Source organism: Gymnoscopelus microlampas (assembly GCF_963454915.1).
Source record: "Gymnoscopelus microlampas genome assembly, chromosome: 8".
NCBI lineage: Eukaryota > Metazoa > Chordata > Actinopteri > Myctophiformes > Myctophidae > Gymnoscopelus > Gymnoscopelus microlampas.
Window position 1 is genome coordinate 45,797,109 of NC_139945.1, and position 12,999 is coordinate 45,810,107.

A 12,999-nucleotide genomic window follows, 5' to 3' on the forward strand; every position below is an offset into this window, starting at 1 on the left:
GGGTGACTGCACTAGGCGGGCAGGGGGCCAGCTGCATAGAACGTACTGGTCTGCATGAGTGTGAAAGACAGTGAGAGACAGAGAAAGAAAGCAATAGCAAAGAGAGAAAAACGAGGAGATTTGGAGAGGGAGGTAGAGAGGCAGAAATAGTGAGAGATTAGGGGAATGGGAGAATAGAGTGAATAGAGTGGTCTGCAGAACAATGAGCCATATGTCTGCTTAGGCTTGCAGTCAATCCATACCCACTGCAGAGAGGATGTGAAAAATTCAAAAAGCAAAATGCACAAGTCATCTACCTAACCTATTTCAGAACAATAGGCTTGATTAAAGGGCCGCTTAACCACACAAATCCTAGCGTCCCGATTTTGGTAATGTCACAAAGGGTGAAGATTCAGCAAAAACAGAAAATCTACAAGCTTGCAACGTGACGAGTTGTGAGCTTGTGGATCGGCTATTTCAAGTGAGGAGATTTGATGCACAGGGAAAAAAGGATTTCATGGGACTAGTGGTTAAGTCAAAAGTATTAAGAATGACCAACCATAATGATTTGTTGCGAACGCAGCGGCGCGCAAGTGGAGCTTACTATGAAACCGTGCTCGGCTTGTGAGTGTCTCTGTCTGTCTCTCTGTGTGCAGTATGTGTGCACTGCCTGTGTGCAGCCAAGTAAATGTCCAATATAGACGTACCATACATCAAATGAAAGGTCTTTGAAAACTGAACACACCTGTCAAGGTTGCGTTTAAGCCCGCCCCTTCCCCCGGAAGCCACGCCCCGGAGAAGGCTCCTAAAAACTCCCCATTGTTACCCCATGTTAAATGAAAAGTGCCCGAATCGCTCCCAAACTTTTTCTACCCCCCCTAAGTGGGGGTCTACGAACAAATACTTCGGCCTTGGATTTTGGCTCCGCCCCCTGGAAGTGGGTGAAACAGGCACTTCAAACATTTTGTTGAATTGTTCAAAAACATTCAAAAAATAGTTTTGGGGAATTTGTATTTTTCTAAGATGCTCCTTTTAACGCAGATTTTTTTGGTATTTAAAACATTTTTATTGGTTCCTTTCTTTTAAATCTTTTTTTTCATTATTATTTTTTTGTTTTGCGTTCGCTTCCCGCGTTCGCGCGTCTTACTTGTATCATTACTGTCTTGGAGAATTACAAAAATATCTGAGTGAATGAATGTGTGTGTCAGAGGGCATTATAGGGCATTATACCTTTTCATACCGACATGCTAAGTCTGAATATGGCTGCTTTAATAAGGGTATGTGTTAACAAGCAGTATAATGTACCCTGACTGTATTCTGTGCCAACTCATTTCAGAGCTGCAACCAATAAATAGCATGAACACTAAAATTCCTCAACGTGCTTCGAATCCACTTGTCTTTTTCTAAGTTTAATGTCACTTTTAGCTAATACCTAAACGTGCAATTATTTTTCTTCCAATTCGTTTTTTGATGACCATGACCATTTCAACTTCTGGACACAATCTGGCACAATATGTGTATGAAATTTGAAACTGTGTAGTTTGTACAGAATTGGAAACTGCTCTGCCAAGTCAAAAAGCCCCTGCTAGCTGCCAGGAGCTCCAACTCAAATATTTTATGTTGAGCAGCAATATCAATAGTAACTGGGCTATTAGCCCCCCAAACACACATTCTATTTAGCTATGCATGACATATTAGAATCAAACTCAAGGCCTTTTAGCATGAAGTAGTCTGAGAAATATTTTAGCCAAGAGTGAATGATAGTAAGTATTAGTGATAAAAACCTGAAATGGATAATCATCAAATATAGGAAGCGAGAGCTGGGCTGAACGTAAAATGGAACATGGAGATGCTGATAGGGAAGGAAATGGGTATTAATATGGGAGATAGCAGTCAAAGAACACATTTTAGATTGGAATGACAATGACTGGATGGAGGAGGGCAGTGATATGATGGGGCACACAGAGACAGACAGACAGACAGACAGACAGACAGACAGACAGACAGACAGACAGAGAGAGAGAGAGAGAGAGAGAGGAAAGCCAGTGTGTCAAAGACGCAAAGTGAGAAAAACCTTTTTCTGTTTTACAGTAAGTCCTAATCACCATGGTGACCGCAACCATTAGAACAGTTCCACAATGGACTCTTAATGGACTAATTTATTTATTCATGAACACATTTAACCCATTAAGACCTGGAACGCATCTATGTCACTTTGGCTATTCAAAAATCGTGAAAATTATTTTTTAATATTTTTTAATATTTTTTTTTTAGGATTAAGATTTTTTTAGACGCGGCCTCAGGTCTTAACACATTGAGTGCCAGGGGTTTTTCAAAACAGGCTACCTCCAGTGCCTGGATTTTTAACCATTTTTGGACCTTTTTCAAGTAGTCACAAAACATTTTCAGTGATCACCGTCCTCACGATGATACCCTCATTACACACATAGAGGTCTCGTACAATCCGGGGAAAAAGATTAAAAACATTCGGTAATCCGTTCCATAGTTGCAGCCAGTTGAAAATAGTCGAAAATACATCGTAAAAACAAAAAGTACACAGGAGCCGAGATACAGGCTTTAGAAGTCATAACTTAACAAGGAAGTGGATTGGAGTCTAAATCTTCGTAAAATTATATATACGGTATATATGTTTTTTTTATATTTTTTCCCATAAACGGCCATAACCGTTTTTGGCACACCTTGTTTGGATTATGAAAAACGGTCCGGACCGTTTTTGGCACTCAATGTGTTAATGGGTTAAGGCAAAAAAAGATGGAATATGGGGAGAGACAACAAGGCCACATTAACATCTGATCACATAACAGAGCTCTGTAAAAAGAAAAACCCAAAACTGTCTCATTACCTCCTCTGGTCTTCCAAAAAAAAGGACAGGAGGTCAGAATATCAGGCATAATTAATTGTTGCACGACCGTATCATACAACAAAAATGACACATTTTTAACTTAAGAAAGTCATATCACACTGACTTTGTAGTTTGGGGCAAAAAAGGCCCTTCCAAGTCATGTCAGGATACAGATAACGCAGGGAGCGAGAGGAAGGCAAAATGGTAAATGGACTGCATTTATAGTCTCGTCTTCTAACCATTCTAAGGACTTTATAAGTGTATGCCTCACCTTCAATCATTCACACACAGATGGCGGAACCAGCCAGGCAAGGCACCAACCAACATACTTGTTTGGAGTTCTATTTAGTTACACGTGGGTGTCAAAACGATCACTGGATTTTGCGTTCATGATATATGCCGCTTTTTTTAAGAAATAGGCCCCACCCACAATTCTGTGAATGTAATTACCGGTAAACGGTATGGAGGATGAAAACCAAACCCTGTTTGATGGTCATTGTCACATGATGCATGAGAGCATTTGTGATTTTGTACATAATTTGGTGAAAAATAAAATAACATTTCTGCAACAAATAGTGACGTTTGTAGGCAATAGGCATCCGCATCACCTAGAGTGTAGGTGAAAGTAAAATCGCCTTTTGGCTCTGTGTTGTTTAGAGTGTGTGATTACATTTTGGGGAAGATAGGACGCTCTGCTCATGATTTGTGGCTAAAGACACATTTTTCTAAATGGGCCCCTCCTGAAAACTTAATCGTAGGCAATAGGAATGGAATACAAAAACTCCAACTGATACATCTTGATCACGTGACTCCAGAGAGAATGTGGACTGAAATGTGTGCTTTGAAGAAAATGCCAAATCTTCTGTGGCATATATGGGGAGTTGTGTCATGATCCAAGGAAGTTTGATTGTACAACCTTCGGTTCAATAGTTCTAGGCCAAAACGTAAAGCAGACTGTTATAGTACCAACATGATTTAACTGCGTAAAAGTATAGAATTCATTCTTGCTTTTTGAATAATTTATATGGATATCTTGTAGTCAATTGATAACATGTAATAGTATTTATCGCAGTCTCCTCTAACTTTTCCCCCAGACAGGACAGAGCGGGGGGACATGCTTGGCTCATAGCGAGACTTGCAGCAAACCACTTTAGACCATTATTGTGGCCAGTAAACCATTTCAACCCTCTTCTCTTCAGAACCTCTTTCCTGTTCTCTGGCTCTAATAGAACGAATCAAGTGTAACCTAATCCCCATCTCCTACCAGCCACTCTCCCTGTCCAATCTCTGTCATTGGTCTGGGGAAGCCCTGTTAGATGGGCTGTGGTTTAGTAAGCTAACGGAATTAGCAGTATCCTGTTCAGTTCAACTGGACTGGCATGCAGCAAGCTGGATTTCTACAGCAAGTGGATGGTTACAGATAACATGAGAGAAAGGCTGTGCGATGTTTCCCCCTAGCCTGTGCTGTTCCAGTCTTGTATTTCTTAATTAATGTCCCTGTCAGTATTCAATGCAGTTCTTCTGTTTTACTAAACAAAAGGACATTGCCTGATGCTTTAGATTTTTTTGCCCTAGCTGGACTGGCATACAATGCAGAGTACACCTCATGTGTACAGGTATGATTTACACTGTGTGTGTGCGTGCGTGCGTGCGTGCGTGCGTGCGTGCGTGCGTGCGTGCGTGCGTGCGTGCGTGCGTGCGTGCGTGCGTGTGTGCGCGTGCGTGCGTGCGTGCATGCGTGCGTGCGTGTACTCTACATGGGCAGGTCTCTCCAGGGCCAGGGTTCATCGCCATGCCGGCTTGCAGTACCTTAAATGTATGCTACTAGTGCTGTGGTCCTCAAAGTGGGTTGAGGGACCTTTTTTTTCCACCACTGCTGAAAAGCATCCCAGCCCTGCCACGGACAAGCACAAGTCTGGCCACGGACACATTTGTCCATGTATGGACATATTGATGACCCCTGTTCAGGGCCCATCTCATTCAGTGAAAGAAAGTGAGACACGGCCAGCACCTGAATAAATAAACCATAAATGTGTTTTTTTTAAGTGCATAGTCCTATTTATAGGACTATGCACATGTGTCATGTGTCTCGCTAGCCAATCACAGCGCTGAATAGAGTCAGCCAATAGAATCACAGTGCAGCTAGTGGTCATCACAGTGATGGAAGCTCACTTAAAGAGAAGTATAGATTTGCATTGAATGTGTAGGGGTTAGGGGTGTACAATGGGTGGCCAATCACAGTGCAGGGTTAGGGGGGTACAATGGGTGGCCAATCACAGTGCAGCAAATGTCAATGTCCCAACCTCACATATAGGGGCGGTTACACCGCCCAGAAATCACACCCAGTGTGAAGTGAGCGGTGTTATTTAAGGTCATCACAGTGATGGAAGCTCACTTCAAAAGCATTTATTTGAAGTGCGTGGTGATATTTATAGGTTATGAATTTCATCATGCGTCTCGCTAGCCAATCACAAAGTGGTCTGAATACTTATCAGCCAATCAGAGTACAGCGAAAGACTAAAGAAGAATTTTCACGACGGATGGGTATGGGTCCCAACCCCACTTATAGGAGCGGCTACACCGCTCAAAAAATAAACATTTACAGACATTTATAAGAGTGATAACATGTGTTACAGGGGCAATTTTGCATGGATATGAATATAGGTGTAAGTAAGTAAGTACTAAGTAGGTCGGAGAGAGGCTTGTCAGTATCAGCCAAGAATTGAACTGAAAGTCTATCCCCGTTCCAATGCGCTACACCCCTGGGAGATGGATTGCTGAGGTGGAGCGCAACACCTACCAACAACTCCCAGTACTTACCGCACGACTTGCCGCACCCAAGCCGTGCTACTCATACGCTGAGTTGGCGGTGCCCGGGAACGAACCCATGACCTTGTGGTCCTAAGGCGATAGCTCTACCGACTGAGCTACAAATATAGGTTTGCCTTAAGATTTTGACTTGTCTTTTGGTGTGCCTTCAGCACCAAAGGTTTGAAAACCACTGGAATATAATACACTTACTTTTCTGAACACAAATGAGATTACAGGTGGAAACTCAGTCGTTATGATTTCAATATTATTTTGACTGAAGACTGAAGTTGAAACCACATTTTTCCTAGATGTGACACATAAGGCATTACTCCTTTCAGTCTGTGGCAGAAAATAAATGTTGAACCAATTTCAAAGGGGGACCGCTCAGACTGGTTGATAGTTTTCATGCCCCATTTATTGACTCTGATGAGGCTCTTCAAGGCCATTCAGCGTCAGCCATGATGAACACTGCTGGGTGGTTTATTTCTGGTGTGTGCCCCCTGCTGACATCCAGCTTTACTTCACACATACTGTAGAACGCCTCTCACACCTCACACTCACACACACATGGCTGCACAGGTACGCAAATAATGACAGCTAGAATTTCAACATCACATGCTGTTCATATTGGGAGAAAGCCAAAGGAAGCTATGAGGGTAAAACTACAGTATGAGGGTATGTATCATCAACTATTCATTTAATATGACTGACCAGCCAAGGCTTACAAGAATACCTAGGAAAAAAAAGAAAGGGCAAACTGCGATGCTTTGACCTTTAGGATTTATTACCATGTGGTTAACTGCAGGAATATATACATATGCACTGTGGGAACAAAACTACCTCTAGACTGAAAGTGCAGCTTAAAAAAGATAAAGAAAAAACACAACTTCCCATAAGTGGTCACTAGAGAAAAACAAAGAAAGTGTGTAGATAGAGTAGCAGGGGCAAGAGAGAGAGAGAGATTGGGCAGGGGTGGTAGAGAGGACAGGGGGAAATAGAGTGGGTGTGGGTGGTAAAGAGAGCAGGGTGCTAGAAAGAGCGAGAGAGTGAGGCGCAGAGAGAGAGAGAGAGAGAGAGAGAGAGAGAGAGAGAGAGAGAGAGAGAGAGAGAGAGAGAGAGAGCGAGAGAGAGCGAGAGAGAGACTTTGATTGCCAGTGCTTACCAAGCAAGTAGCAGCAACAGAGGAGGCAATGGGTTATTCCAAATGACTGAGCAGCCCTCATCAAGATGAGTAATCCCAGCATTGCACAAGCCTTGATAGCTTTATTACTGGTGGCAGCTGCTTTGCCAAGAGAGGGTACACGGCACTGGAGAACTGGACCTACCACCTATGGTCTACTTTCAATCACTAACACAGACCCAGAAAAAAAGCCAACTCATGGTTTGAAAGATTGAGAGAAAAGAAAAACACTTAAGGTACACTGACTGACCAAATGAATACCCCGGTGAAGGATTTTTGTTAGAGTAAACGCGTTGGGCATTCCATCAAGCCCCAAGCCAGAGGAAAAAAGGCATTTATTTTAAACTAGAGTTTCGGGGGGCTACGCCCCCCTCAACCCCAGCCGCGCACGGGGCCCAGCGTGGCCGTGTGTATATTGGGGGACCCAAATCGCCGGAGTGAAACTGTGGAAAAGTTTTTTTGAAAAAGGAAAAAATTTGAAGAAATAATATTTGTTATGTTTCAGGGGGTCCACAGGGGGTCCGCGGACCCCCTGATGGTCCGCGGAGCCCCTGTGGAGTGTTGGGACGCGCGGGGACACCCCTGGAACATTGCGGACCATTTTGGTGTTTTTTTTTTTTTCATGAAGGTGGTTGCTTGTTTCTGGCGCAGGCTGTGCAAACCTGGCAACCCAGCGCATGCTGCGGCACGTTTAAGTGGCGTAGCGTCATGAGGGTCAGTGGGGCCGTGGCTGGGTCAGTGAAGACCCTGTAGTGCGGATGATATGTGGCATAGAGGGGCAGATTGTAAATCCACAGAGGAAACATCCGTGGGCTACCATTGGTTCAGCGATGTGTGCGGTCGCCCTGCGGCCCCTCCTCCTCCACCAATGTGCAGTATTGAGAGCCCTGACGTCACAACAATTGGAGCGATGGGCACTGCACTGTGGTTGGTTAGGGTACACCTAGGGCCCAGGTAGAACCCAGTTAAAGCCTGCATGGGCAAACCCAGTTAGGACCCGCCTTGGTCCCACATAAACATGGCTAGTTGGGGCCCACCTAAGGGCCAGGTAGAAGCTACTTATAGCCTGCATGGGCATCGCAGTTGGGACTGAAGTGGATGCCGCTGACATTGCTGACATGGGGTCCATATGGTTTAGGCCACCTTGAAACCATATGGGAACTACGCTGGCATGCTGGCTGTAATGCAAACGCTGCATCATACCTGCAGTGTGTAGTTTGATGTTGTGTGTGTAGCAGATATACCTGCAGTGTGTAGATCAATGTCCATAGGAAAGTCAATGCCCAGCAGTTTTTTTTTTCCCCAGCAGAGTTTCTAGTGTGTCTGTGTCTCTCTGGAAGAGGTTGCACATGAACTCTGCAGCCGCACTGAGGCGCTCCAACACAAACACTCTGACATTAAGCTGCTTCACACAACAAACATCAGCACCACGCTGCTGTTTGTCCAAAAGACACAATATCTCCTCTTCCACCGACGTCATGTGTTCATTTATCGACAGCCGTACAGACTCCTTTTGACACATTTTACGTCGTTTATCCAGCTCTCACTGACTCTCCACATCGGGCTGTTATTTTGCTGCGATCAAGTCAACGATGTGAGAGATTAGCTATCACAGACGGACGGACAGGGGGTGAAACATAGTCTTGCGCCATGCCTTTCGGCCTGGCGGAGACAATAAAAAACCGAAAGTAAAGGAAATGGCCATTTCTGCAACAGAAGTAGTCAATAAACTATGCTATGAAAACATGGGCCACATTGGCAAAGAATGTAAGAAAGAGGCAATCATGTAGAAAATAGCCGATCTCCAAGCTTACAAAGCCTCTCAACGTGAGGCGTTTCGAGCTTGTAGATCGGCTATTTTCACAATATGTACTTGTGGAACGGAGTCAAACAGAATGGGGGGGGGGTCCCAGATCAAGTACGTGTATTTGGGGGGGGGGGGGGGGGGGGGGGCGGCGTGAAAGGGTTGATAAACACTGCTCTAATCGGAGCGAAATTATCTGAAATTACTACATGACCATAATGCAGCCTAACATGCGTTGCAGGGGGCGGTCCTGCCATTACGTTAGTTACTGTAGTTGCTGTGGAGTTACATAGTTCTCCAGAAGACACACACAAACATACACCATCTACAATGGACGAACTGAGCAGCAATATAGACATTCACCACACGAACGTGCATTGTTGACAAAGTGATTGCACAGCCGCTGCAGGCATGACAAGCAGGTTAGCGTTAGCGACATGGCAGCTATCACAGCGCCCTGTCCGTCGTGCTGCAACTGCCTGTGATGGCTACAGCAGTAACAGCAAGCTTTCTGCGATGCCATTGTCTGGAGACTGCTCTTAGCGTGACACGACCAATGAGAGTGAGCGCTGTAGTTGTTGCTAAGATACGGTGGCGTCTCTGCCCCATAGCTTGTAGATCTCTCACACATGATTGGCGTAGGCTGCGTTGCCAGGTGTGACTTTGTGTCTAAGCAATGGTCGGCTTATTTTTGCGCGCCTTTGGGCTCGTTTGCATTGTGCGCACGGCAGCGCTTGTTTAGCGTACGTCAGCGCGACGTGGCAACGGACGTGGCAACGTGAAAGGTGATTGGCTGGTGAAAAGAAACACCCGACGTTACACCAGAAATGGTGCCTGGAGAAAATGGTGACCAAAAAAAAAGTTTGGAAAAAAAGGAAAAAATAACCCGCAGCGGCTGCGTGCTGTTGTGGTGATGAGGTCGTGCGCACGGTAAACGGTACGAAGCTGGCTCCCCTTCCGTTTTGTCCGACATTTGGTGAGTAGAATTAATTATGTTGCGCGGTGGAAAAGGTGCAGTGAGCAGTGAGATGTCCCCTACGCGAGGCGTAAATTCAGCGCGGCCGGCGTGGCGACTCAGTTGGCGAGATGTGGTCTGGCGGTGCGTTGTTTAGTCGATAACAGAGCTGTGGGGTGTGGACACCGAGGGTGCGGAAGTTGGTCGGCATGTATATAGTTAGATAGCACTTTCATCCATTTCTATGGCAGAGTATGGGAACACAATATAACTTGCACATTTGTGTGATTGGTGACACTCTTCATACTACTTTAGTTTATTTAGATTGCCACAAATCGTGGAATGGCTAGAAACAATTGAGGATGAAGCAAAATAATGTCCACAATTCATTTCCTCCGCTATTGACCTTCACCTGGTTGTGGAATTGGTAACAGCTTACACAGCAGTTACTGTGAGCATACTGTCATATCACAATCAACATTTACATCATTGTATGCCATTTTAGTGTCTAGTTAGTTACATCACTTCAGTAAATATATATATACTGTATATATATATATATTCATGTCAGTTGAGTCTATGCCATATTCACTCTAGATAGCTGGATAAGAACTAAGGTGGCGAGAAAGTAGATGTTCTGCTACATTTGCTGTAGTTTGAATGTGTGTATGCCGTATGCTTTGTAGCTTTAATCAAGTCAATATATGAAGATGGAACAAACGTAGGAGTGTTGGAACTTACTTTCTCAGGTGTTCATGCTCCTTCAGGAACAGCTCCGTTCTTCTGTTGTTTACTCCGGAGCCACTCTTGTATGTCCTAGGGAAGACATGTTTGATATACACAATGATTAACAAACAAACATGGGCTCTATTAGCTGGTTTGACAGTATAAATTGTAAATAGATTTATAAAGTGCTTTTCTAGTCTTCCAACCACTCAAAGTGCTTTACAACGTATGCCTCACATACACACCTTCACATACCGACAATGCGGGCAACCTGGCAAAGCATCAATCTGCTCATCAGGAGCAGATTGAAGGATTCAGTGTCTAGCTCAAGGACACTTTGACATAACAGGATGAGCCAGGGATCGTACCAGGAACCTTCCAGTTCCCAGAGGCCTGAGCCACTGCCGTCCTTTTAACTTTATTAGAGGTCCGGACCCTCAAATCTACGTCTCACCGCCGATATGTCTGAGTCATGTGCTTTGTCAGAGTACCCATTGTACCTGTCTGTCTGTGTCCCTTTTATGTCCATATATGGAGATCTCTGTATCCATCAGTTCTTGTCACTTTCATGTCCATGCAAATCCCTGATGTCATCAGTATATACCCATATATTGGCATGCCCATATATGGGTATATCGGTTGGATCGGTGGGTCTGGTCACCGCACTCCCTTCAGTCCTTGCCGATGCCGAGCTTTAAGTCGGTCGGTTCCATATATGCACATCATGACCATATTTGGGCTTGGCGGTCGGATCTGTGGCTCTGGACAACTGGATCTCTATTATATGCCAACATATAGAAACCTGCTGATTTCCTTTTCCAGCAGGACTTGGCAACTGCCACAGTGGCAAAACTAGCAGTAATTGGTGTACTGACCATGGTATTACTGTGCTTAACTGACCAGCCAACTGGCCTGACCTGAACCCCACAGAGAATCTATGTTGTATTGTCAGAGGAAGGTGAGAGACAATACACAATACAAATGAGCTTACGGCTGCTATCAAAGCAAACCTGGGCTTCCATAACACCTCAACAGTGCCACAGGCTGATCACCTCCATGCCATGCCGCATTGATCAAATAATTGTTCAAAAGTAGTCCAGACCAAGTATTGAGTGCATAAATAACTTTAGACACTTTTCAGATGGTCGACATTTATGTATTATAAATCTTTTTTTTGAGTGGTCTCATGTAATATTCAAATATTTTGAGATATGGATTTTAGATGTTCATGAGCTGTGTGCATAATCATCAAGATTAAAACAAAAAAAGGTTTTGAATATTTCACTTTATGCGCAATGAATATAGAATATATGAACGTTTCACTTTTTTAATTATATTACGGAAGGAAATTAACTTTTCCACGATATTCAATATTTAGAAGGATCTGTATACAATAAAATGTATAGGGTATGCTTGACTATTTTAATATTCAAATATTCATTCAATTATAAAAAGTTGAGAAAGAAATGGTGACAATAATATCGTTTTTTTTTACATCACCTGGTAGTAAGTTAAAAGAAGAGTAACACAATGGGCTCTACTTTGTCTCAATTTAATTGTGTAATAGTTGAATAGTGAAAATATTTGCCAATGCAACTATACACTGAAAGGGTCTATGTTGAGAGCTGTCAGAAGGAAGAGGTGCCCAGTGGCCACACTTCCGAAAGTCCCTCCCACCACCTCGGAGAACGACGAGTCACCAAACCCAGTACTTTTTTTATTATAAAAATGTCAGTTTCCTGTTGATTTAGCTATTTTTATTAGGAAGAAAACCCAGACTGGATCGGTGGATCCGGATCTTCAAATAGTAAAATCAACAGGAAGTTGACATCCTACTATCCTACTATAATTCTAGTAACCTCTGTAGTGGTGGTGAGTACGTGAGTGAAGATACCCGGTTCTCCTCACTGGCTGGACCAATTGCTCTGATTTTGCACACAGGTAATTGACCATTACCATCTGAACGCAACTGTGAAGCCCGTTTTTCAATTTCATCAAATCTCAGCTTCTTATTCGCGTTTTTGTGTCAAACACTGTCGCCATGGTTACGGGGCTGCCCAGCTATGGGACGAACTGCCTCCCGTGTTGCCAGATCATGTGCGCATATCCCCCCACGGATGCGCTGCGCCGACCGGGTATGGTCTAGTTTCTATTAAAAAGACAATGTTCTATATTGTCTGAATCAGCTTAGTTTGTGTTCGTTTACAGGCTAAAAGACTGACTTTGAGAGCTGTTTCACTGTACAATGTAAGTCAATTAGGTGCATATTTTGAATTCAATTTCTAATCAATGGAGCAATTATTTTTGATTTCTTGTCCATTGGAGTTAGATCATGGCAAGTTTACTACACAACCCAAACCTCTACCAAAGCGGTCTTGCCCTTTAAGAATAGTAGAAATTTGGTCAGTCATTCAGAATTCTAAAATCCTCCAACCCTCTTTGTTCCTTATTCTCTCTTGCTCCAGCAACCTCCCTTACACAAAAGCATTTAGACCAGCATAAATAATAAATATGAGCTGCATGGAGGATGAGAAAAGGAACAGAGAAGAAGAGAAAGAGAGGAGACGAGTACAGGACCCACCACATTTCTGTGTCTGTATCCCCTGATCTAAGGGGTTGAGTACAAAAAATAAAATCCAGCAGCAAGAATCAATCCGTTTAAAAAAAAACAAGCTACATGA

At 43.7% G+C, this 12,999-nt stretch overlaps 1 protein-coding gene across 3 annotated transcripts in view; it reads right to left on the minus strand.

Moving 5' to 3' along the window:
- The window catches only part of gosr1 (golgi SNAP receptor complex member 1), a gene marked incomplete at its 5' end in the record, with an annotated part of 49,314 nt that overhangs the window by 19,413 nt on the left and 16,902 nt on the right, over positions 1-12,999 (minus strand). For all 3 annotated transcript variants that reach the window (XM_084065049.1, XM_084065050.1, XM_084065051.1), the window contains one exon: positions 10,334-10,408. In XM_084065049.1, coding sequence (XP_083921175.1) covers positions 10,334-10,408 — 75 coding nt within the window. The remainder of the gene's footprint in view (positions 1-10,333; positions 10,409-12,999) is intronic.